This window comes from Anser brachyrhynchus (genome assembly GCF_964034855.1).
Source record: "Anser brachyrhynchus genome assembly, chromosome: 5".
Taxonomy (NCBI): Eukaryota; Metazoa; Chordata; class Aves; order Anseriformes; family Anatidae; genus Anser; species Anser brachyrhynchus.
This window is the reverse complement of record NC_137699.1, coordinates 39,731,800-39,757,105: the sequence shown is the minus strand read 5'-3', so window position 1 is coordinate 39,757,105 and position 25,306 is coordinate 39,731,800. Positions and strand designations below refer to the sequence as shown.

Here is a 25,306-nt window from a genome sequence, read left to right as displayed (position 1 = left end):
CAAACTGAGAATTCACCTCTCACATTTGCTGGCTTGAGACTTTTGTGCCTTACCTTGTCATTTGTGAGTTGTGAATACTGCATTTGTGCTCTTTTTTTCTTAATCTTTGTTTTGTACTCTCATCTAAAGCAATGGGATTTTCCTTTTATTTTGATATTATAAATGCCACTGATTGTATGGAATGTTTGTAGAGGGTCTAATGAGGTTGAATAGGCTGTGGAAGTGTGTGTATGTGTAAGACGGAGGACATACTAGGATTTTCAAAACAGAAATTATGGATGCATATTTGTACTTAAATATGCATAAATAGTAAGGGTGTAGTTTATAATGAAGAAAATGGCGAAAAGCTTAATGATGTGATCAGTTACATCAGTTCTTGCACATGTTGTCAGCTTCATTTAAACAATGATTGCACTGTTAGTTGATAATATTAACTCTATTTCCTAAAACAGCCGGAGGAAACATCTCTTTTCTCGTGATAGACTTAAACTTTTTCTGAAACAACACTGTGAACCACATGATGGAGTCATTAAAACTAAGGTAAATAAGATGGAATGACTTATGTGATAGAATATTGACCTTAATCTTTTGTCCTTTCTTGCACTTCTCTACGTGTTACTCAGTTTTTAAACTACATTGAATTTAACCTATTATAAGTATAATACATTGTTAGTATTTTTCCAAAATGAAGAATACTGTATTTTTTTCTAGAAATGGGTTTTTGTTAACTTTTGCTTGTAAACAAGATGGTAGTTTCCTGTACACCAGGCAGAAGTTAGTTCTCTAAGATCTTCATTAATTGCCAGTTTAGAAAAGATCCTGAATAAAAATGGCAGCTCTTACCTACGTTAAAAAAAAATATAAAAAAATTAAATAATGTATTTTTTTTACTTAGTCTGTTTACATTCATCAAGGTATGCAGCTAGTATTTCTGAGTCACGTAAAACTAACCATTTCAGTTTTGACACAGTACGATAATATTATTCTGTTGTGATGCTTTTATCTTTGGAAATATTTTATTGTAGACTGAACTAAGTCTCAAATTAGGTCAAATTCTGTTTTTCAAATGTGTGCTTGTTACATTATTATCCTCTTGATGGATTAACTCTACATTTATACTATTGCAGGGTTTTATTTCTTATGCTAAGATAACCACTTGTGAATCTAGTTACTTTTACAGTCCTTCTGAATGAATGATTCATTAATTATATTTATGAAAAGGTAACAATCTCACAGTGAATATCTGTTTTCATCTCTCTTACTAAGGCAACATCAATTGCAAAATATAATCTAGCAGAACAACATTTCTCTTACTTCTTTCCTGATGATCCACCCACATTTATCTTCAGTCCTGCAAGCAGACGGCGAGGGAGACCTCCAAAGAGGGCGTCCATTAGTCATGTAAGTAATACCACAAAATTTTAAACTTCAGATCAAGACAAATCAGTGTAGACTTCAGTTTTTCCATTTTCTTTGTGAACTTTCAGAACAGTTGGAATTCAAGATTGACACTGTTTTTTTTTTGAGGATAAATTGGGAAATATTGCGTAATTGTTATTGAAGTAGCTTGCTTTGTATTTAACCTTGTGAGAGAGATCAAACTTTGTATTTATCTTCTCATTCTTGTCATGCTTACTTCTGCAATCCCACCAATAAATTAGCTTTTCAGTGTGTTGTGAAGGCATATGGAGTACCTGTCCCTTCTGGGAATGATTAATAAATTATCTGCTAAAAAACAGAATTCATACTCTCAGATACAGGCAACTGACGAAATTGTAATTAAACATATCAAAGCTTAATGCTCTAATCTTTTTATTTAAAAAGAAAGATGGATGAAAGTTTTCTTTTTCCATTACAAGACAGGATCTCTGAATAGTCGGTGTATCTGAGAAATGGTTACAGTTTTGTTTTAGAGAGTAGATGGAAAAAATGGGAATATTTGTTGTAGGCCATTTCACTGTATATGTTATGTTCTTTCTTCCCACTCCCCCCTCCCAACCCTCTATCAGGAGGACAATATTCCAGCTAAACAAAATCCCCAAGGAAACAAAAATAAAGTAACAAAGGAAAAGACGAGATTCCAAAGGCAAAAAGAAGATATGCAAGCCATGGGTAAGTTGAGGTTTAGTCTTGTGACTGGTAGAACCTGTTCTTGCAGGTCTGAGAGCTGACCATAATTAGAGTATTTCTGGATTGCACCTTTCAAGGGGAGAAAGTAATAAGAATGTACTGCCGCAGTTATATTGCAAGGGGTACCTCAGTGGTTAGAATTGTTCCCTGAGTCTATTTATTTGACTAAACTGTGGAAGGGGATGAGGCTTGCAGTCCAGCTATGTTGGTCTCTATCTTAGAGAAGTAAGGAGCAAAATAAAGTTTTGCAGAAGTTTATACATATCTTCAGAATCCAGATTTTATCTGCTGAATATGTATCAAAGCACAGGCTTTTAACGCAAACTGATACGTGATTTGAGGAAGATCTGTAAATAGAAAAACTACCAACACTGTTCTAATTCAAAGAGCACAAATCACTTTAGAAGTATTTCTTGGCTTAATTTTGATGTGTTTCTGATCTATTTAAATTTGGTTTCAAATGCAATAAGAGGACGCACGTAGCTGTTCTGTGGGTTTAACTAGGTAAACTGGCATGTCTTCTTGTGGAGACATGGTAAAGAACGTCTCCTTGCCCAAACAAAGAGATGGTCTTTTGAATTATAAGCACAATTTTCCTTCATAAGGCTTTCATCTGTGGACAGTCCAGTGAACTTGTGGTTTGTCTTTTATTTCCACTGCCATACAATTTTTTAATATGGAAGGGACCTCGGGAAATTATGTAGTCCAATATTTGCTTTTAACTGGACTAACTGCAAAACTGCATGTGGCTGATCAGGGCCTTTCCTGCTGAGGAGATGAAGATGCTAGGGTTTAAGGGGTTCTGCAGTCTTTTGTTCACATCTTTGCACAACTGGCATTTATTTTTTATGTGCTGAAGCTGACCGCATGGAATAAGGTCATAATGGAACGCCATCAAGGCTGCTTCCTTTCTTGCGTGGCACTCACTACAGCTTCTGGAAGGCTAGTTAAGATGTGCTTTGTCTTAATTTTACATTTATCTGATTGCATGCTAGAACCCAAAGCTCTTAGAACATATGGTTTCAAACAATGAAAGAGCAACCAGTCTTGTAATAAGTTGCCTGGCACGGAGATCTAAATGTACTCTTAATGTTTTCTGCCACCTGGCTAAAAAGCTCTTGAGCAGGTTGATATTCAAACTTGGTAAAAAGCTTTTTGATCTTTGCTGGGGACACAAAATAATGAAGGAATCAAATGGAAAAAAAAATCTTAAAAACCATGTTGTCACACTTGTGTGTGTTCATTTTCAGCTTACTGTTGTCCCATGACTCTAAACTATTCTTTTTAAGAACTGCATCTTTTCTTGTTGAAACAGGTATAACATTATACCAGTTTCTTGAAAAGTATGATCCCGTTTGTAAAATAAGCTTAAACATACACTTTCAAATGCACTGTTAATGTAACTGAATATTAAGCTAAACATTTTTACCTGTAAATAATACTTAATTGGAATGGTAATTAGTAAGATTCATGAAGTCTTAAAAAAAAGTCTCAAAAAGAGCTGCTTATAGCACTTTACTAATGTGAAAAGGTGTAGCAAAATACCAAGTACCTTGGAAAATCAACCTTCTTATGTAGAAGACTGCAGGGAATGAGCATCATTGCTTTTATTTTCTGGGTGAGAGTCACTACTGTTAGGTCCCACACCTTGCTGTAAAAACGATCTAGCCTATTTTCAGAATTTCGCAGGAAAACTGAATTGGAAACTTTTCTGGTGTTACACTCTTTGCGTTAAAGTAAGAATCTTTTTTCTCATTTTCTTCACTTGTGATTCTAGCCATCTTGCTTATTCAATTAAAATGGTAAGCCTGCTGATGCCTTTTTATTTGTTAGCCTGTGGCAGTTTACAGATATTGTCTGTCCACAGAAAGTGGAAGTATGTGTCCTGCTGTTTTCCTGCAGACAGCTACAAGAAAATCTGGATCTCCTCAGGCAATAACATTTATTAACAACTGAAGTTCAGCTTAAGCTGTGTAACAGAAGTAAAACTGGCACAAAAAACACTCAAGTACTAACTAGATTTGAAATGTATTGACTTTTCAGTAATAACTCTATTAAATATTTAAAAACCACTTTAAAGTGTTTTATTATCACAAGTATTTCATGGTTATATGTCATTCCTACTTATGACATGGTTTTATTAAGCAGACATTATTAAATACACTGCTGTAATTATACGCAGTTGGAATCTGTTGTCATCTTTGTTTTTTGATAGAAAAAAATAAGTAATAAACATCTGTATACTCATTAAGAACAGAGAAGGTTGACTTTATTACAGTGATGACAACCTTGTAAAACATGTATAATACTTAAGCCCTGAAATTCTGATTCTCTAAAGAACTTTCAAGTGATTGAATTTCTGGTTGCATAGAAACAATTCAAAACCATATCTTTTTCATGTAGTAATTATAAAAAGATCAGTCTATTTAAGCACAGCTAAATAAAATTAACACTTTGTAAATAACTTTTCTTTCCTGCATAGCTTTTGAAAAAGCTAGATTAAAACGAGAGAAGGCAAATGCTATAGAAGCCAGGAAAAGAGAGAAAGAAGATAAGGAGAAAAAGAGAGAGGAATTAAAGAAGATTGTCGAAGAAGAAAGGATGAAGAAGAAAGAAGAGAAAGAGAGACTCAAAATCGAAAAGGAAAAAGTAATGCATTTGCAGTATATGTTTCATATAGGAACAGCATAATGGCTTTCTAACTTGTTTCTTAGTTGCTATCTGCTTCTAGTTATTTTCCATTAACTGTTTTTGAGTTCCTAGAAATGCAGCTTTAGAAGAATGGATATTTGTAAGACATACCAGGGAACTGCATTTCTAGATAAACTTTTTTGTGAACTAATGTTACAAACTAGGGAAAGTTACTTTGTACATACTTCAGAAATATTTTGATTTTTTTCAATTTTGCATGATAGTGTTTGATTTGATGGCTGTCTTCAGTTTAGAGACACCATACTGTGTCAGATTCACAGCATATTAGACGTGGATTTCCTCGTGGTTTCTCTTTGGATTGAAATTGCTAAATAAGTTTCTGTCACTTTAAATGTGAATAAATTGTTTTTGCCACTACATTCTGCCACAGTCACATCAGTATATATTTTGATGGTCTTTTTTGGCAACATTCGTGAATGCTCTTATTTTAGATGTTTTTTTTTCCTTCAGTTGGCCTCCTTTTAATATCAAACAAATGAAAAAAGTTTAACAAAGCATTACTGAAGCTCACTTTAAAACATTTTGTTATCTTATACAAAATAAGTGAATAGATTATTTCATTCTAATGAAATACGGTTTGATTTTACTTTTCAGTGTGATTGAAACAGTAAATGGCGTAGTTCTAGAAATTGTAGTAGGGCGATCCAACTGTATCTTAATACAATTCTGACTTTTTTCAGGAAAGAGAAAAGCTGCGTGAAGAAAAAAGAAGATATGTGGAATACCTTAAACAGTGGAGTAAGCCTAGAGAGGATATGGAATGTGATGATCTTAAGGTATGATTGAATTTGGAATACCTCAAACTCGTACCTCTTAGGGTCTGCAAGCCAGATTCTTTTATACAGAGGTAGATATGGTTATCAGCAGTGGTCATATGTTTCCCAATGGTGATGCTACAAGGACGGTGTGTACCTGCGTTTTCACACTCCAGAAAAACTTAATAGGCTGTTCTTAGTCTTATTATGGAACAGATATATTCCTAATATTTTTTTGTTTAAATTTATGCAACATGAGTTCACCTAAAGTAAGCCTGAGTTACTTAAAGACTTATGTAATGAAGAAACTACATTTTTGGATGGAAAAGAAAAAGGATGTTAGTTCATTACTACCTGTAGTACACTCTTGATTTAAACTCTAGAGATATGCTTGCTTAATGAATCTTTCTGGATAATACTGGAAACCTATAGAAAGTAAAAAGAATTTACCTCCCAAAGGTAATCTTCTAAACAAGAGTAATGTGGTTCTACATAACAGAAGATTGTCTGCTATTATACGTTTACATACACTTTGTATGATAAATTTTGGCAGGAGATAGCAAAAGGAGGCAAAATTGTCAAAAACACAAGGATGAGTTTGAGATATGTAGGGAAAGATGATAGAAGCAAAGAGGACAAGTAATAGTAGAAAAGTAGTAAATTAATTGAAATGATAGCATGTGTTGGGAAGAACATATGAATATATGAAACATATTGAATATGTTTGAGTTGTAATAGGCCTATGAAGAGGAGTGAAAACTTAGCTAGTGTATAGAAAAAGAAGAAACTGAAAAAAAGTGAAGGAGTTTGTCATAATGAGAGGAAGCTGTGCAAAACAGTGCTGCTGTTTCAAGTGAAAACTGAGAAGAATATAAAGATGAGCCTGGCTGAGGGAGCAATAAGACAGTTCTATCCACAGACTGCTTCTCAAAAAATACCCTTCTCAGGAGATAGATGAAATGCTTGGTGTGTTCTTCTGAAAGCGTAATATCAAGTATTGTTCTCATTCATATTCGTGAACTACTACTTTTGTGGAAGGAAGTCATGCTTTCTGGAAAGTGTTTCTCTCTGTCTACTGAGAACCATTATGTGAAGACAAACCTTGAAAAGTTGCATCAAGATAGTAATTTGAAGGTCAAAGAGTTAGACACTGTCTGTGAGTTCTTGGTAGTGTCTGTTAAGTGGTCCTGTTACATGCTTTTATCAGCTCCCTTTGAAATGTCTTCAGGTATCATAACTGCCTTACCGATGCAAAAAGACGAATACCAGAACATGCAGTCATTGGGCATGACCTTGCGTATCCTAGTATTAGATGGGTGTGTTTTATATGTATGTGTTGGGTTTTTGTTAGCTTGTCTTTGCAGGCAGTGATGAGTAGCTTTTTCAGAATATGTTTATTTTTGCTTGTCTGGACAATTCCATAAAACTTTAAAGTCAAACTCGTATGGAATATTACACGTTTAAAGGAAATATCTCTATACACACTGTTTTAACTTGTGGATTTGAGTTCCTTTAAACAATGACAAAAAAATTACTTGTTTGTGAAGTTAAATAACTTACGTATCTACAAAAGATTTATGTCCAAGTTGCATGCTGTTCTGTTTTTTTGTTACAAATGTTACACAGATGTTACCATGGTAATAGGTTGTCTTGCAGAACTATTTCCAGTAAAACGTAAGCAAACAAAAAAAAAAAGTCCAACAGATATATTCCTTAAAATCACAGACTGTTTTTAATCACCTGTATTCTGCAGGAACCAGATACAATATTAAGTTGTTCCTTTTGGATTGCAGGAACTTCCTGTTCCGATGCCAGTGAAGACAAGACTTCCTCCTGAGATCTTTGGTGATGCTCTGATGGTTTTGGAGTTTTTATATGCTTTTGGTGAACTTTTTGATCTTCAAGATGAATTTCCTGAAGGAGTGACTTTAGGCAAGTTGTCATTTATGTGGCCAAGTGCCCCAATTCTGTGGTGTCCTTTCTCCTACTGACTGTTTTAGGTGCACCCTTATACCACTACTACAAAGCTGTTCATGCAGCTTTGATAAAGCAGTGCTCACACATGCGTATCAATCAGTTTTTCTCCTTACAGTCAATTTCTGCAGTGTTTATAAAAAGAAAATTAATTTCAATTAGAAGCTGTTAATCTACTCATTATAAATGTCTCCTGGTACTTCATTCTTGCAGTTGTATATTAAGAAAATAACCTTGTTCGGTCAGCACTTTTTCTGACAGCATCGCCTTAGGAATATTTGCAGTGAATTATGGAAAAGTAGCTTGATTGTCATACCTGAAGGAAAGATAAAAAAATGTTTACATTCTTCAGTACGTAATTGTTTTCCAGCTTTGTGGCAAAAGTGACGCTTCTTAAACTTTATTCACAGAAGTTTTAGAGGAAGCTCTTGTAGGAAATGACACTGAAGGCCCACTATGTGAATTGCTGTTTTTCTTCCTGACTGCCATCTTTCAGGCAATGGCCGAAGAGGAGGAAGAAGTGGCCAAAGATCAAATAGCTGATGCTGAGACCAAAGGTCAGATCCTTAATTTTACTGCTGAAAAAATGAAATTTCACTTGAATTAACTTTAAACTGCATGATTTGTGTCATTTCCTTGTTTAACCTCATCTTATTATGCATGGATATTGTATATAAATGGTCTTGTTTTTTCACTTATCTGAAATTAAAGATTTGAACTGGGCATGGAGGGTGGGGGCTGGGGAAAATACAGAAAAAGCAAGCTCATTATTACTTCAGTTGTGTCCAGCAAAGCATAATAAGCATTTAACAGCACTGCTTACGCTTTGGAGGTGAAGGAAACTTGTGTTCACCTTTGTCCTCCTGCTGTTCCTCCTTCAGCACTGCTAGATGTTTCTCCTGAGGGTCAGGAAAAAGAGTCATTTACCTAAATCTTTTCAAAGGTCTTTACCTAGGAAAAAAATGTCTGTGTCTAATTATTTGTGCTGGGAAGTTTTTCATGTATAATGGAGATCTCAATATCCATCATCCTTCAAGACATCCAAGTGTTAAGTTACAGTGATGAAGTACTGGGTTTGTAGATTTCCAGTGTCACTCTGTCTTTAGGCTTCATGGTAAGGCTGAAAGTTGCACACGTTTTTACAGGAATTCAGTATACTATAAACATTAATCAGAAGGAAGCACAGAATTTATTCCAAATGTATGTAGTAAACAACATTATGTCTGCATCCTTAAGCTGTTTCTGTATTGTGTTGGGCCAGGTCAGTGATTCAGCCAGTAGTCTGTGAATGCTCTAAGGTTCATTCTGCAGAGCGTTGTACTCTATTGATGCTACCCAGGGTGCTTTCCAAGGGTTTGTCAATAATACAGACTTATTCTTCTGATTATGCCCTTGCAAGGTGCTTCTCCCTTGCTTGTTTTAGTTCAGCTATTTAAAGCCTTGCTGTGGATCGGGGAACTGATCCTAACTCTTCGTTACGCTCATCCTATCTATCAAACATATCAAAGATGACTGTCTATCAAACAATGTGTTAATATGGTTGAGGAGGTAGAAGGAAGCACCAGAATGGGACCCTGGAAAATATTCAATATGTTACTGCTGCATGTACCTTCTGTGTTTTGAATCTAAGGTCTCAGGCTTTTCACAATTCGTTTGTTTCATGCAGTGCTTGGTGGAAAGGGATGACAGCTATTGCCACACGGCTGTTGTCCAGTAGGTCTTGTGTTCATGGACTGTCAAACTTGGTGTATAGTTAAAAAAAAAAAAAAAAATAAAAAAAATAAGAGAAGCTCTAAAAAAAAGACAAGATCCTTCCTGCTAGTCTTATGTCATTAGAGTTAGGTGGGAATATACGAACATTTCGTGTTTGATTTGATGATTCCTTTAATTCCTCCCTTGAAAACTGTGCAATACTTTTGTACTTATGTCCAATCTATAAAATACCTTTATGTAAGACATGGATGCTGTATTCAAGAAGAGCTCTTGTTATTTGGGTGAAGTTACAGATTAAATGCAGAGTTAAGAATTTTGCACTACAACTGCTAAATTCAATAGTAATTACATAAATTTCTTTTAAATACTATACTGGGAGCACAAGTTGGGCAATCTAAGCAAAAAGATTCAATTATGAGGTAATCGTAGAATAGTTGATTAAATTCCATATTGTTCACAGGAATGAGTAGAAGAAAATCCAATATAACTTGTTTGATTTTACTACATGGGGCTGGCAATTGCAAAAACATGCAGTGTCATTTTTAGTTTGACAGAGTTGTGGGCAGGGCACTCTATCTTCTACTGTTACTTTAAACCTTTGAACTTGCATTTTTTGTAATTCTTGTTTAGAAGCTTCTTTCATGTAAAAGAATAAGATGTTTTCGCCTCTGTAGTTCTGGCTAAACCAAACTGTTAGTAGTCAGCATGAATGTTTGCTCACTTAAGTTCTGTGCAGGCAGTGCTTCCATGACAGAAAATATGATGGGTGCAGGATTTGGGTGTATAGTACCTTCTAAAACGGTGTTGTAAGGTGGGTAAGGTGGAAGGGAGAAATGGAGAGATTCATCTTGCGATGTCTTGGTAACAGGTTTCAAACAACATTAATCATCATTCAAGACTCAGTTGTGGACTTGCTTTTTATGTGGTCTTAGTTTGGATTTGTGGCTCTTTGGTCAATTGGTGACTTAGGTCCAAATCATTAAGTAGTTACTGAATAAAGTGAAATTGTTGAAACAGCATATAACGCTGAAAACAAATCTGCCAGCCCTCTGGAGAAATACCTGTAAGTGCAAAGGAAATTTCTGTCTAAAAGACAGGAATTTTGCTGTTTCTGCTTTCTAGTTCCCCTGCTTTCCTTGTTGGTTTGCTAATATGTGATGCTACTTATTAACTGCAGCTGCTTCTTTTGGTGAAATGTTGTTTGTTTTTAAAGTCTTGGTAATCATATTTGTGCGGAACAGTGAGGTTGTCTATAAGTTGCATATTAAAAATATACAGTGAATGGTGATAACCAGCATCAAAATGTCTAATTGGCTTGGATGGTCTTTCTTAAAACTTAAGTAAGTAACAGTTCATTTGAAGGAACAAAATGGAGGTGTTTGCATCTTGCTTTTTTTTGCTTTCAAGTGTGTTTCCTGCTTCATTTCTTCATTGCCTTTTATATTGCCATTGTGCATGTCTCGTACATTGTGGTTGCTTTAGCAGCTTACATATATACTACTGGGAGAATAGTGTGTAGCATGTGGTGCATGTCCTTAGTTATTAGTTGGGTTTTTAGTTGCGTTTAAAGATACGTTACTTCTAATTTGGATGTTGAATTGATTTTTGAATATATTTATGCTTTTGTAAATATCGGGCCTCTTTTCGCTTTGTCTGCAACTTTAAAAAATGGCTTGCTTTCCTCCCTTCCACAGTACAAGTTTTAACTTGCCCTAGAATAAAGTGTTTATTTCCTTAAAGATTTAACAGAGGCTTTGGATGAAGATGCAGACCCCACAAAATCTGCACTGTCTGCAGTTGCAACTTTGGCAGCTGCATGGCCCCAGTTACATCAGGGTATGTGTGGGTTTCACTTCTTGTTTTGTTACTGTTCTTGTTTTACTCTGTATTTTAAAGCACATTTTTATTTTCGTATACATTTAAATGTCTATGTAAAATAACTGTTCATTCTTCTCAACTATAGGCTGCAATTTGAAAAACTTGGATCTTGATAGCTGCACTCTTTCTGAGATTCTCAGACTTCACATTCTAGCATCAGGTGCCGATGTAACATCAGCCAATGCAAAATACCGCTACCAGAAACGAGGAGGGTTTGATGCTACTGATGATGCTTGTATGGAGCTGCGATTAAGTAATCCTGGTCTCTTGAAGAAACTTTCAAGTACCTCAGTGTATGACTTGTTGCCAGGTAAGACAAAATGTTAGGGATGATTAGACTGCTTGTCAAGTGATCAGCTTTTTTTGTAACTTCAGATCAACAGTGGTCAAAGTTAACTAAGTAATAGAATATTTTAGGTCTGAAGGGATTTCTGGGGGTCACGTAGGTCTCACCAGATCAGCCGATCGCATAGATAGCATCTCATTATGTCTGAGAACCTTTTTATAATCCTATAAAAAAGGTTAGTTTTATTTGTCATAAGGGGCTCTATGTGATAGAAGCATCTGAGCGTTTGATTCAAACCCCTGTTTTTTGTTGCCATTCTATTTTGGGTTTTGTTTATTTGTGAATGGAGAAAAATGATTATCTACTGTTCCTGTTATCTCTAGTTGTAAAGCAATATTGCATTTTAGTTCTTTTCCATGCTATTGGAGTTGATAAAATAAAAGTTAAGACTTACATCTCTGAGCAAAGATGGCATTTTTGCCATTTCAAGAAAAGCCTCTTTGCAAGTGCAGCTATTATACTACAAGAGTTTGACTTCTGACTACTCACTTCTTTGAGGGAGCGTTTTTATATACTTCTGTCTGAAGTGTATAGGAGTAAGGATTATTTATCAGTTTCATAATGAAATGTAAACATTGGTCTGAATTTTATTAGGAGAAAAGATGAAGATCCTTCACGCCCTCTGTGGGAAACTTCTGACTCTTGTCTCCACGCGAGATTTCATTGAGGACTCTGTTGATGTATTACGACAGGCAAAACAGGAGTTCAGAGAATTAAAGGCAGAACAGCATCGCAAAGAACGAGAGGCAGCAGCAGCAAGGTAGAACTGGGATACAGGAATCTAAACCTTGTTGACACAAATTAGACTAATCTTCAGTTGCAAAAGGAATATAAAAAAAACTGTTTGTATTCTCTACTGGTTTCTTGAGACCCTAGAGAGCAGTGAAATTTCATTGTGCTTAGGATTGTGCTTTTCCACTTTACTGTTATTTTTAGATGATATTATAAAGGAAAAAGATGTAGCCAGATCAGATACTAGATTGATCGCAACTGATTTTCTGTTTTTATACTATTAGGATACGTAAGAGGAAAGAAGAAAGGTTAAAAGAACAAGAGTTAAAAATGAAAGAGAAACAAGAAAAGCTGAAGGAAGAAGAGCAAAAAAATCCTGCCACAGAAGTATCTGTTGGGTATGATAATGTGGTATTACTGCGATAAATTATGATATAGCACTTTTCAGTCACATGCCCAGATCTTGCCTGTGTAGTTTTACTGACTTGTTCATATATAAAATTATATTTTCATTAAAGTATATAGCCCTTAGTGTTTTTTCTTCCTGGTGTTTTAGATTACTTTGAAAGCAATATTATTTTAAAAATTATTTTTCACTATATGTAAAATTTTGTTGAAAGCTTGACAACTTTACCTACTGATAAGAGGAACTTGCAAAATCTCATCAGTATTTTTTGCACTACTTGTCTTACTCGCTTCATATCTACGAATATCCTCGTAATAAACCATTCTCGTTTGTTTTTTAATTTGAAGAATTGGTCCAATCTGAACTAAATAATACTGACCTTGCATAACTGTTTATAAATCAAATTTAGTAACATTTAAAAAATGCTGTGCTATCCCAGGTGATTTCCATAAAAATAGTTTTTTTTCTGTTATTAAAACTGCATGATTTCAGAAGGTAAGATTCATGTGTATGCAACTGTCTTGATTCCAGGAAAAAAAGTGTATACGTAAAACTGTATCCTTACCTGCTTGAGGGAGGTAGTTAGCTAAATAAATCTGCTTGCAAGAGGTGAGCATGGGCTAAAGACAGGTCTGTGCTATGTTTCTGAAGCTATAATTGGTGTGTGTTTTTGTGTAAAATGTTATCCTGTAATGGTTGCATGTAGTTTTGTTGGTTTTGGATTATATTTGTTAGATTAGGGAGAAAAATGTGTAATAAACACTTTATAAAGTGATATATATTTTGATGAGGGAATCTGTATATTTTTAATGACTAAAGATAAAATATAATGTGGCGTAGTAGAAGTATCTTAGGAAAACATGAAACAGGGTCTGATTACAGTAATGCTCTTTAAATGAAAGAGTGAATACTGAAGAGCTGTTTTTAGTCTTTAATATGGAACTTCCCAGTTTCAGTTCAGTGAGTTTCTTTCGGTGTTTAATATATTTTATGACTGTTCATTTCTTTAAAGAAAGCATGCAGTGTTATAGATCTGTGACAAGCTTAAGTACTTCTGAGAGGAAAATACTGTTTGTGTTAAAGATGCCATGTTATATCATGTATTCTTTTCATTCCATTCAGCTTTTAATATGTGGTTGCTCAGCCTGTCACCTTTTTTTTAATTGCCTCAGGGAGGAGGAACGGGAAGACCTTGATACTAGTACAGAGAGCAAGGAAACTGAACGTAAAGAGCAAGATGTAGACACAGTGACAGAAGATGAAGAAGAGCTGGGACCAAACAAAAAAGGAAGAAGAGGTAATACGTGTGCACATGTGTGTTTGTGTGAATGCATGCACACAACTGGGCAGTTCTTGTTTAAACTTTCAGTAAACATCAATCTTCATAACTTTTTAAAAAAGATCATGATCATAGTGGGCTATTAAGTGAGTTTAGCTGGCCTGACGTAGATCTAGCTGCCAGCTCAGCTGTATGTTCTTTTCCTGTCCTGCATCTTGTCTTGTATACTTGCCTGACAGACAATGACAGTTAAAAGTAATGTACCTCAGTGACTTTGAAAGAATCTCATCTGATAAGATACGACGTGTTTTTTATTCTTTTTGTTAGAAATCTTCAAAAACGACATGTTTCTAAAAGAAAATGTTACATTGAGTGGTTGTATTTAGTTTGCTTTTGTTAATGAAGCAGTATGCCTTTTGTATAAGAATGAAATCAGACTTATTCCCAGGCTTCCTAAGCAGTATGTTAATAGAAGCTCTGGTACAGTAATTGCCATAGCCTAATGCTCGTAACTAGACATAGGTTTCATCAGAGGAAGATGAATTGTTGATGACTTCTGTTTTTGCTTGAGGTTTTCTGGGAATTTAAGTTCATTATTTTGAGTATAGTAAATAAAGTCCAAAACAGAGTGAATTCAATTGCTAGAGTTTTACTTTATTGTGATAAGACAGTTTTATGACATTCTTTTAAGTTCTTAGAGTTTTTTTATAATACTAAAAATCTCAATCTTGGTAAATGAGAGAAAGTACAGTAAAGATGGCTTCCTTTTTTATTGGGAAAGTGGGTTAATCACTTATTTTTCTTTAATAAAGCTGGAGTTGTTTCCTGACCAAGCCGATAGTTCTTGACAGTGTAAGTTTAGATAGTTGTGAAGGGAGATAAATTAAACCAACCCTTATAAATTATTTCTTTAGCTAAAATAAATCTAAGCATGCTGCTACCACTCTTTTTTCCTTTAACTTTTAGGAAGGAGAGGGCAAAACGGATATAAAGAATTTACAAGACAAGAAGAGACTTCTGAAAAGAGTGAACCACTTACTGCTGAAGATGAAGAAGCTTTAAAACAGGAGCAACAAAAGAAAGAGAAGGAACTACTAGAAAAGATTCAGAATGCAACAGCCTGCACAAATATTACCCCCTTAGGTCGTGACCGTATGTACCGACGCTACTGGATTTTCCCCTCTGTTCCTGGATTGTTTATAGAAGAAGACTATTCTGGTCTCACAGAAGACATGTTGTTGCCTCGAACCTCTTCCTTTCAGAATAGTGTACAGTCTTGCACAAATGAACCTCAGGTATTCAGTAAAACTGGAGAGTCTTTGAAATCCTCTGAATCTACCTCCAATATTGACCAAGATTCACACACCAGTGTTGTTGTAGAGGTGCCAAGGCCAGTATATAAACCAAACCGTTGGTGCTTTTACAGTTCTCGGGAACAACTGGACCAACTTCTGGAGGCTCTCAATTCCCGAGGACATAGGGAGAGTGCCTTAAAAGAAACTCTTTTACAGGAGAAAAATAGAATATACGAACAACTAAGCAGTTTTCCTGTGGAAAAATTCCATATTCCAGGTAAAGGAAAGGTTCCTGACTTTAATTTGCTTCCGCAGTTGTAATTCGTCTTTTTTATACTAGAAACCTCTTAACTCTCTTCTAATTATAATTAATTCCTAAGAATAATTCTTATTTCTTAAGTGTTATTTTGCTCCATGGAAAATATGGTGTGTTTTTGTTTTGGTTTGTTTTTTACTAATTGAGAATTAATTTTGTGATACTTTATGCTTAAAAAAAACAGGCAATATTTTCGTCATGAGGAAGCAATTTGAGCTTTGGGAAAAGTTTACTGGGGGATAGAGATAAATACCTGTTAAAGGTTAAGTCATAGATTGATCATTTGATGTCCTTGTTTCCATTGTGGTGAGAGTCAAGGTGTGACACTGGAGAAGGAAACTTCACAAAGGGAGGCGATTTATTGTCACATTGATTTTTGAGTAGGTGGGACACACTCTTTCATAGCAATGCATGAAATTATTCAAAGGCCTTTGCTGGACTGGGTATTGTGAACAAGGGAAAGATAGCATTATTGCAGGGTCATACTAAAACATTTGGGGAGGAAAAAAACTAGCTGTGTTGGTTGTTGTGTGGTTTAACGTTAATGCTGTGGATTCTGTGGGCTGTTTTTTTTTCTCCCTCTCTCCTTTGGCAAATACTTATTACAAGAGGAGGAGGCATACGCAGAACAGTAATTCTTACGGGTTTCAATGAGTAGAATGTAAAACCATGCTAAAGTTAGGACTGTGTGTCGTCCCCCCCCCCGGTTTCCTCTTGGCCAAGTATTTTTCCATTTATTGCCCCAAAGCATTGACTCCAATTGCTGATAAAATCCTGTATATGTAAGCTTGCACCTGGGTTATTTGTAGAATGGTGATGGGTAGAGGATGTTACCAAAAGTAAACTCCCGAGGGTAATGTTCAAGAAACGTCACTTTGTTTTGTACTGTAACACAAAAATCTTCACAATAGTTTTGTAATCTCTACATTGGCAAGGGAGAACTATTTACAGCAGAACTGAATTCTGTTTTTGCTGGATTGTACATGCCACTGACACTTTGGGTACAGGTACTAATAAATCCATAACTGACCTACCCTTCTTCCGGTGAAAGCTAGCACAGCACAGAGTTTCTGCATAGTAATTAAGCTTTATTTAGAGGTGTTACAGCTATTTTCCTGGGTTTTGGTGCGAAAATCTGACTTTATGCTATGCCCATGTATGTGTGTGTGTTTGGGGGAGTTTTCCTTATTTTCCTAGTTGAAGATCCTTTATATACATTTCTGTGTGTTGCTCTGTCCTGAGGCAACTTGATTTCCACAATCACAAATTTTTCTTCTCTGTTGATGCTAGAATTTTAGAATAGCATTAACTTAATGTATATGTTTTTGAACTTCAAATTGTAGTAAAACAAGAAAATTAAAATGCAGTGGCCCAATACCAATGCTTCCTGTTTAATGTGATAAGAAAAGATAAGCAGATGTAGCTTTCCTTTAAAGGGAGCTTTACTACAATGGAATTGAGCTGCTGCCTTAGTTCCTGCACTCACATGATTTGCAGATTCAAGTAACTGAGAACTATTCTGCAATTCTCTAGACTACCATTCTTCTTTTTTCCACTTCCCACTCACAAGAACAAGAAAAGAAAAAGCATGAAAGAAAATGGCTGCTGGAATTACTTTTCCATATCAATTATTTTCAAGCCAATTGCAGCTGTATTAGTTCTGCTCAAGAAAAGACATTTCTCTTCTGATTTTTTCCCTTAAACCAAAAAGGATGTTTCCCACATCCAGACATCAGTGTGCTAGTATCCATTTTCAGAATATTTGCATAATTACGTTCAGTTACAGGGAATTATTTCTGCACTTGAGTGTCTTAGAAACTTGTCCTGTACTTCCTCAACAGCAGCTCTAAGGTAACTTTTGATTAAATACCTCTGAGCTCTTGCATGTTTTCCTCATCACTACATTTGGAGGATTTAAGGTAAATTGTGTGAAGAGATGTTTGCCACCTATGCAGATTTACAAACAGTAATTTAAGATGTGTGCATACTTTGAGCTCTTTCCTGTGGCTTCTGAACTGTTGCATAAATGTTTGGTTCCCCACTGAAGAGGTCTTTTCATTTGGCATTACATCATCAGCTGTTTGGCTCTTCCTTTTTTCGTAACACATCTTGTTGGCTTGTTCCTTTTTTTAGCTCCACTTTCCTCTAATTAGAGGGCACAGTTAGTCTAGTGCATTCCTGTGGCATCTTATCTGTTTGGTTTCAAAGTAATTTTTTAAAAAGGGACTATACCTTGTTCTGTTGGTTTCTGTAACTTGACAATTGCACATGCATGTTTTAAATGTTACGATAAAGATCCATGCACAAAGGAAAAGTGAGTTCTGCTTGTCCTGCAAAGTAAGGATAGTGCAATACAAAAAATACCAGAAGTGTGACTTTATTCTTTGTCTTGTGATTTTTCCTCTTGCGTTCATAGCAGAGTTGTTGATAAACATGCATGGCAGATAAAAGTAGTAGATAAATGCAAAACAATGTCTTTTAAATTGATAAGAATTTCTTATCCTGTGTGTTGGGATGCATAGATAGACATAGATGCTAGTCTTCAGGTCTTCTCTTAAAAGGATACTCTGCTTGGCTGGATCAGATGCTTTAGTTGGCATGGAGATGTTGGTATTGACAACCCTTGCTATAGGAAGGGAGTTCTGAACCGTTGTTTAGATTTTTCTGCCGTGTACAACCTATTGCTCCCTCCACTGCCAGCTATTAGAAGGAGCAAAGTTCGCTAACGGTTATTTGGTATTATTACAGACAAACCTCAAAGTGACATTAGACCTCCTTCAGGACGTGGAAGGATGCAGAATGCCCATGATGCATCCCACATCTCTGCAGAAAAGCAGCTTGAACTGAGACTTAGAGACTTCCTTTTGGACATTGAAGACAGGATCTACCAGGGAACACTGGGGGCTATTAAGGTATTTGTGAACTGTAGAGCACCTAGGAGCACAGTGGTGCCGTCAAGTCTGTAACCTAAATGAGAACTCTTGCATGCTGTGGGTTTCACTGACACTGTAATATAATTAAGCGTAGACAGTAATTGGCACTAGAAGTTTGTGGCCTTTGATTCTTCAGAAACTTAAAATTTGTATGTTTGCTTCAGGTTATAGACAGACAGTCTTGGAGAGCAGCCTTAGAACATGGGCGGTATGAATTCTTAAATGATGAAAACAAAGAAAATGGTATAATTAAAGCTGTGAATGAAGAATCTGAAGAAATGGAAACTGATGATCAAGATAAATTTATTGTGAAAGACCGGTAAGAACTGCCATTTAAATAATGACTCTTCTCTGTGAGTTCTGTAACAGTACTCTGGTTTTCCACCTTCAAACCGTTTTTACTCTTAATTTCTATGAGTTGATATTTTTGAAACGATAAGTTTTAAGTTTTGAGTTGTAAAATGTGATATTTTAGCGTCGGTTTATATCTTGTAAATGGCACAGTTCTATCACCAAATAAAACAAAGACAGCTGCAGGCCAGCTTGACAAGTGCTACCATTCAGATACTGTGCTGCCCAAAGTGAATGTCCTTTTTAGAATGAAATCACACGTGCCAAATTTAAAAATCACTTAAAATGCAGGGAAGAAATATTCTGGAAAATGAGAACCACCAGAATAAAAACTTTGTGGAAAGAGTAGGAGTGTTTAAAAGGAACGGTGGTAATAGTCATGTATTATGTACCTCTCTGTGAGTCACGGTAAGAACCATCAGTGCAACAGGCCGTGGTGTGCATTAGCCTTTGGTGCTGTGGCAAAAATGCAATACAACCTTAAAATTTAATAATGATGATCCTTTTATAGATCACACTGCAGCCTAGTTTAAAAAAAAAAAAAAAAGGATGAAACCTCAAATCATCGTTGGAACTACAAAAGCGTTTTCTTTTTTTTCTAAACAAACTTTTGAGTGAAATGGGAGACTTTCACCAAATCAGCGTTTGTAAATCAAACCATAGTGACTAAGTTTTTTCTGTGAAAACTTGTAAATATTTAATTCTCAGAGGTTGCATACTTGTCAGAAATAAACGTATACCTTAATTTACTTAATACATATAAACTTGTGTCTTGAAAGGATGTAAATGTTAAAATATTGCAGGGAAAAAAGATTCACTGGAAGCAATTCTTGTACTAATGTACTGTTTGCTTATGTATTCTGTGAGGTTTTCTGCAATTAAATTTTTATTTTATGAAGGCAGTATTCTTGGATAGACTCTTGAATCCTATATTGAGTGTGGGAATTTAGTTTTTAAGCTTCTGTTTTTTCTCCTTTTATTGCAGTTTGCATAAGTATTTTTCTGTCAGATTCTCCTTTGAATCTGAGTTCTCCAGTTCTATGCAAAACACATAGGGTCATCTCCATTACATGAATGACACAATCTATAGATATTTGCTTCCTGAGAACTGTAACATAGAAATATCCCACTGTTTTCATTTATCAAGAAGCTAAAATTTGACTGTCTCCAGTTACCACTTGCTTCTATTGGTGGCTCTCAGTTCAGTGGCAGAAGCTTGTTGCTTCATTTTTAGCGCTTGATACAGACTCCATCAAAGTTTCTGAATTGTTGCCACTCTAATATTAAAGTCTTGAATATTAAAACAGACTATGGGATTCTGCAGTCATACGACAGATTCTTTTTGATGCTGGGCTTTTTATCCACCCAGAGTAAGTGACATCTCATTAAGACTGTGGGGTTTGACTAGTGAAATGTAAATAAGCATGCAGCTTTTTTTTTCTGTCTGCTTTCAGGCTCTCTGAATGTGTGACTGCAAAATATAATGAACAGCTTTTAAGTGTGAAAAAAGAAGAGGGACAACCAAAAGCATTGCACATTCACCAGAATAAAGCACAATCCAGACGGTGTTAATTAGTTATTTTTTGATAAACCCCAAGTAGAAATTGAATTTTATTTCATTAGTTTGAGTTGCTCTCCTACACTATACTTATTCTTGTGGTTGAGAAGATTAACTGCACTTTGAAATGATTACTTAGCTGCCTTCTTTGACCAAAGACTGTTTTATTGCAAATCTACCTTAATTCTTGGTTGAGAATTTAAAAGAAAATAAATGAAAAATAAAATGTTTAAACTTAAACACCCACAGCACATCCCTTTCAAGTCAGCTTGTTTTGTTTTATTCAGCACAGTTGCTGAGGCCAGGATCTTGGGTGCCTTATATTCTGAGGCTCAAGCTCCTAATATTAATCCTTAGGAGAAACCATATACTTGAAATACTGGCTTAGTTTATTTTCGTCTTTATCATTGAAATTATGTAGTTTGCTCATTTGTTTATACTAAACTTTTGAAGAGATACTTTATAATGAAAAGATTGGAAATATTTTTAAGTGACTTGCTATGTATGTAAACATGATATTTTTTATTGCTGTGGGATTTTTTCTTTTTAACTTACAGGAAGAGTTAGTATTTTAGAAAAGCTCTTAGAAGATGAGAATATAAATTAAGACTTTTCAATGTAACATTCTAAAATTATTTTGGGGTTTTATTTCATTTATTTTTATTGGAAGAATTATTAAAACTGCTCTTTATAGGAATCTCTCATTTTCTGGTGGAATTATCTGGTGGAATCTTCTGAAAATCTTAACTTTAGCAAAATCAAGCATCCATGTTTCCTGAAATTTAGATATCTTTGTTTACCTAAGGATGATTTATCTCAATTAACTGGACTAATTAGCAAACTTGAGAACTGGGATGACTAATCACACCTGAGCAGTATCTGTTCATGTCTGTATTCTATGCATATAAATTAAGTGGGGGGAAAAAAAACCTCCTGTGAATACAGATGCATGCAGATATCCATGGTGTTGAATTCAAAATATGTTAAAATGTGCTTAATATGCTTTTATTTTAGACTTGTCGGATTAAAAACCGAAGCTCCAAGTGCTGCATCAACAAGTACAAGTACTCCTCAGCCAGTTAATAATGTGGTCCACCACTTGGCATCTGCACTGCTCCAGATAGAACAAGGAATTGAGCGAAGGTTTCTCAAAGCACCTCTTGGTAAGCTTTCAGGTTTGAAACTGCGTGTCTCCAGTTTTGTGTCGGATTTCTTTAGTCTTCGCTTCTTTTGTGAGACTAAATGTTTTAGAGAGAGGGGTTGGGGAAAAGAGAAAACAGCTAACCTATTGCTAGGTACCATTGTTTAAAAAAAAATCAACACACATTAGATCATGAGGAGATATTCGTAGTTCAGGATGTGCAGAAAGAAAAATATGTTTTAAAAAAAAGGAACAAAAATTAGAGTAAAATATGTTGTTACTTAAATACATACCTATTGACCTTGGATCACTTCAGTGATCTTGTTTACATGGTCTCACAGTTACACTGATGCACTGGGAGATAAGCTGTACCTTTAGGCAGCAGAGAGGGAGCTTTCTGGGTGAATAGTCCGTAATTCAGTACTGCTGTTGAAGGTAATATATCACGGAACTGTACTATGAGTTTTGCATGTTTTTAGGTTGTAAAATTTACACTCCTTTCTATACCATTTCTGTGAAAACAATATAGTCCTGGTTTATCTGGATCACCTGTTTAGCAATAACAGAATATTTACAATAAAATGTAGTAATGATTTACATCGCAAACTTTCCAGTCCTTAGTTTTTATTTTATGCTGTAAAACTTGGAAATAAAGGGTTGCAGAAGAATTAAAGCACGCTTACAGCTTGACTTTAGCACACATTCCTTCCTTGAATCCCTCTGACGTACTCTAGTGGCGAGAGACAGAATCCAAAGCACATACTGTGGCTCTGTTTTCTGGTGATTAATCACTCAAGTCCCTTACCTGGGTCCTTTTGCAGTTCAGTACTGGAGGTTTGCTTGAAGATTTGTATCCTTCCTGAGGCAGTTGTCCCAGCAAGCTTCCCATCCTCCCCTCACATTGAGGAGCTGTGCTTTGTGCCCCAGCTGGACTGGCTCTCATTGTAGTGGGAGTGTAGCAGGGTTACCAGTGCAGTGCATAACGTGGATATTCCAGAGCATGAGCCGTTATTACACATGGTATTCTCCCTCTGCTAATGATTGCATACAAAATCTGTCGGCTCCAGCAGTTTTTGTTGCAGCAGTTCAAGACGTTCATACGATGAAACCTGCATTTTCACTTCACATTATTGCTCCATGGCACAGTCGACCTAAAACTTTCTGCATCTCTGCTGCCCCTACATGGAGTCTGTCTTAATATCACTTGCCACTGAAGATGAGTTTGAGCTAGACTTACGCCAGACAATCTGACAAACAGGCAGGCGTCCCTTCTGCAAGCTTTTTTTTATTGGTGCAGTTACCTCTAGAAGAAGAAGATGCAGCACATGATTGAGATGAAAGGGTAAAGCATAGGAGTAGCTAAAACCACAGCTGTTTAAAAGTTTTACTGGGTTAAGTGTTTGGTCAATTCAAATGTCTTCTCTTTCTAAGCCAGGCATGGTGTAGTTTATTTTCTGCCCTGTGACCGGACTTACACGGTGCATGTGGTACAGTTAATTGACAGCACATCTAGCATTTGTCATGTTCATTCTGCGTGTGCCGTTTGTCAATACATTGTGCAGTATAAGCCTCCATTTCCAAACTGTCTCTGAGTATTTTGGCAACAGCATTTTGCTGACAGTTGCAAGCTTACTGTGTTCACTTAAGTTTACTTTAAGTGCAAGTCTGCACTTAAGGGAAAAATGGCTATTAGGAGGTTATAGATCTGACATCTTGAGTTAGATGAAAAGGGCTAAAAGAGAAGTGTCCCTACAAAAAAACTTACAATACTTTAATCCTCATTCATTGTTTTTTCAGTAGTTTTTTCCCAACTCTGCCATAGTCTAATGATGGTTCATGGTTTTTGTCTGACCTTTTGGTGACGATGCAGTTTCTTGTTTGTTTTTAACTCAGTAATCCTCTTTTCCTTTAGAGGCTGTATACTGTGTGACAGAAAAAGTATATAGGGAAAACAATCTTATATGGTCTACATGTCTCAAATCTCCTCTTTATTTATTTTACCATACTGCCTGGGGATTTCTTCTGCTTTGAGATTACTGTAATGTATAGGGTAACCTACATAGTTCAGGGAGCGGGAAGGGATCCCGGGCTCTGTGCTGGCTTACTGCCATACCTGCCGTACCCATTAAGCTGCAGTGTCAGGTTCCCTTTTCTTTGTTCTACCTTTGGTGCCAAGCGTCTGATATTTTTGGTTGCATAATAGCCTGCTCTTACCAGGAGATGAGTCTGAATGAACACAAGATCTGAGGAGATACGGCTTTGAACAGCTCTGTAGTAAAGAAGGCCTAAAACACACGCCTATTTGTTGCTGAATTTTCTGACTTCTAGGCAGTTAGTTAGGTGAAGGGTGCTCTGATCTGGGAGCTTTTGGACGTGACCAGAAGGCAAAACTGCAGAGTCGAGGAAACCTGTGTACTAGAGAGGCCTCTGGCAAATGTAGGTACTCCAGAGGTCAAGCAGCAGATGTGGATGCAGCCCTTTCTGGATATAGCCCTTCAGTGTTTCAGATTTGTTTAAAACAAACAAAACAACAAAAAGAAAATATTATAAAATTTGCAGTCTTCTATTCAGCTTAAACTCTCTATGTGGAACCAATGACTTTGTATGTCACCAAAGCAAATGCTGTTTCTTAGCATGCAACTTGCTTGTGTGTAACAGGCAAAGCTCTCTCTTCTCCTAGATAAGGTGATGTTAGGTGAGTTACTAAACATCCTAATAAAAAGTGGATACAGCTGCTTACTCTGGGACTGACTCTGTCACAGAACTGTGATACCTTCTTTCATTGACCACGCTAGGAAATAGCCAAGATAACTACGAGGACAGAAGTTAGTTTTTAGTTGGTAACTACATGGTTTGTGGGCTTCTTATTGTCTTGCTCTTACTTGGATTATTGTCTGTACACTCAATTTTTCTAACATTTTTTTAATAGTTATTCCAGCTACTTACTGAAACTTTCCCCTAGAGAAAATGCCTGTATAACTGTTTTTAATATTAGACCTGAGAAACCCATCTTTTTTTAGATGACTTAATTACCACTGAAGTAAGAACATGCCAAGTCTGCAAGAGATCTGTTTTGGTAGCAGGATAGGGGAGCACGTTTGATAAAATGAGTACTATTGCATTTCTGCTTTAAACCAACCTAAACCTTACTTTGTCTCTGTTATTTCAGTTGTTCCCGTCGCTGTAGCATTTCCTTTCCCCCATCCCCCCTGCCCCTTTTCACAGTGTGCTCTGTTCCCATTAGGGATTGGAGCCATACTTAACAATTTTTAGTTTTCACTCTATTTACAGCTTGTAGTACTAAAGACAGCGTAGTGAAATTCACTGCAGTCACTGGCAAGTTTATCCCGGTGGCCTCCAGGGTGCAGAGCAGACAAAGGGACCCAGCACAGTAATAAAAGGACCAGCTGCTCCTCTTTGCTCCTTTTTTGTTCTAAGGCTCTATCAGGCTGCCAAGAGCCTTGCTGGTGATTTTGATAAGTTTAGAGTTGAGGTGTGTACAAAATATTAAAGTTGAAGAGCAAGCAAAGGCTGACACAGAAGATAGTAAAGCTAAAGGAGATCTAGAAACCCCAGAAACAGCACCCTCTGCCTTGCAGAACTGCTAGGTGACAGATAACCTTCTGTTGTTTGGTGATAAAATTTAACAGTACCTGACTTGAATTGTAATGTAAGCATTTCTTTATTATGAATTGTGTTTTTAGAAATCCTTTCATTACGAATCAGCCATGAAAACTTTTATTTTCTTCCTTCAGTCCAAAGTAATGTTTGAGGAGAATCTCAAAAA

General features: G+C 36.0%; 1 protein-coding gene across 2 annotated transcripts in view; it reads left to right on the top strand.

Annotated features, from left to right (window-relative positions):
• The window catches only part of BAZ1A (bromodomain adjacent to zinc finger domain 1A), a 61,574-nt gene that overhangs the window by 25,626 nt on the left and 10,642 nt on the right, over positions 1-25,306 (top strand). Inside the window, exons 6-21 of one of the 2 annotated variants that reach the window (XM_080593175.1) lie at positions 453-540; positions 1,267-1,401; positions 2,010-2,112; positions 4,613-4,779; positions 5,523-5,618; positions 7,391-7,529; positions 7,982-8,128; positions 11,025-11,120; positions 11,248-11,472; positions 12,103-12,268; positions 12,525-12,638; positions 13,819-13,943; positions 14,892-15,497; positions 18,285-18,448; positions 18,634-18,788; positions 21,393-21,541. In XM_080593175.1, the coding sequence (XP_080449301.1) occupies positions 453-540; positions 1,267-1,401; positions 2,010-2,112; positions 4,613-4,779; positions 5,523-5,618; positions 7,391-7,529; positions 7,982-8,128; positions 11,025-11,120; positions 11,248-11,472; positions 12,103-12,268; positions 12,525-12,638; positions 13,819-13,943; positions 14,892-15,497; positions 18,285-18,448; positions 18,634-18,788; positions 21,393-21,541 (2,675 nt within the window). The remainder of the gene's footprint in view (positions 1-452; positions 541-1,266; positions 1,402-2,009; positions 2,113-4,612; positions 4,780-5,522; positions 5,619-7,390; positions 7,530-7,981; positions 8,129-11,024; positions 11,121-11,247; positions 11,473-12,102; positions 12,269-12,524; positions 12,639-13,818; positions 13,944-14,891; positions 15,498-18,284; positions 18,449-18,633; positions 18,789-21,392; positions 21,542-25,306) is intronic. The other variant, XM_080593176.1, reaches the window with a different exon arrangement.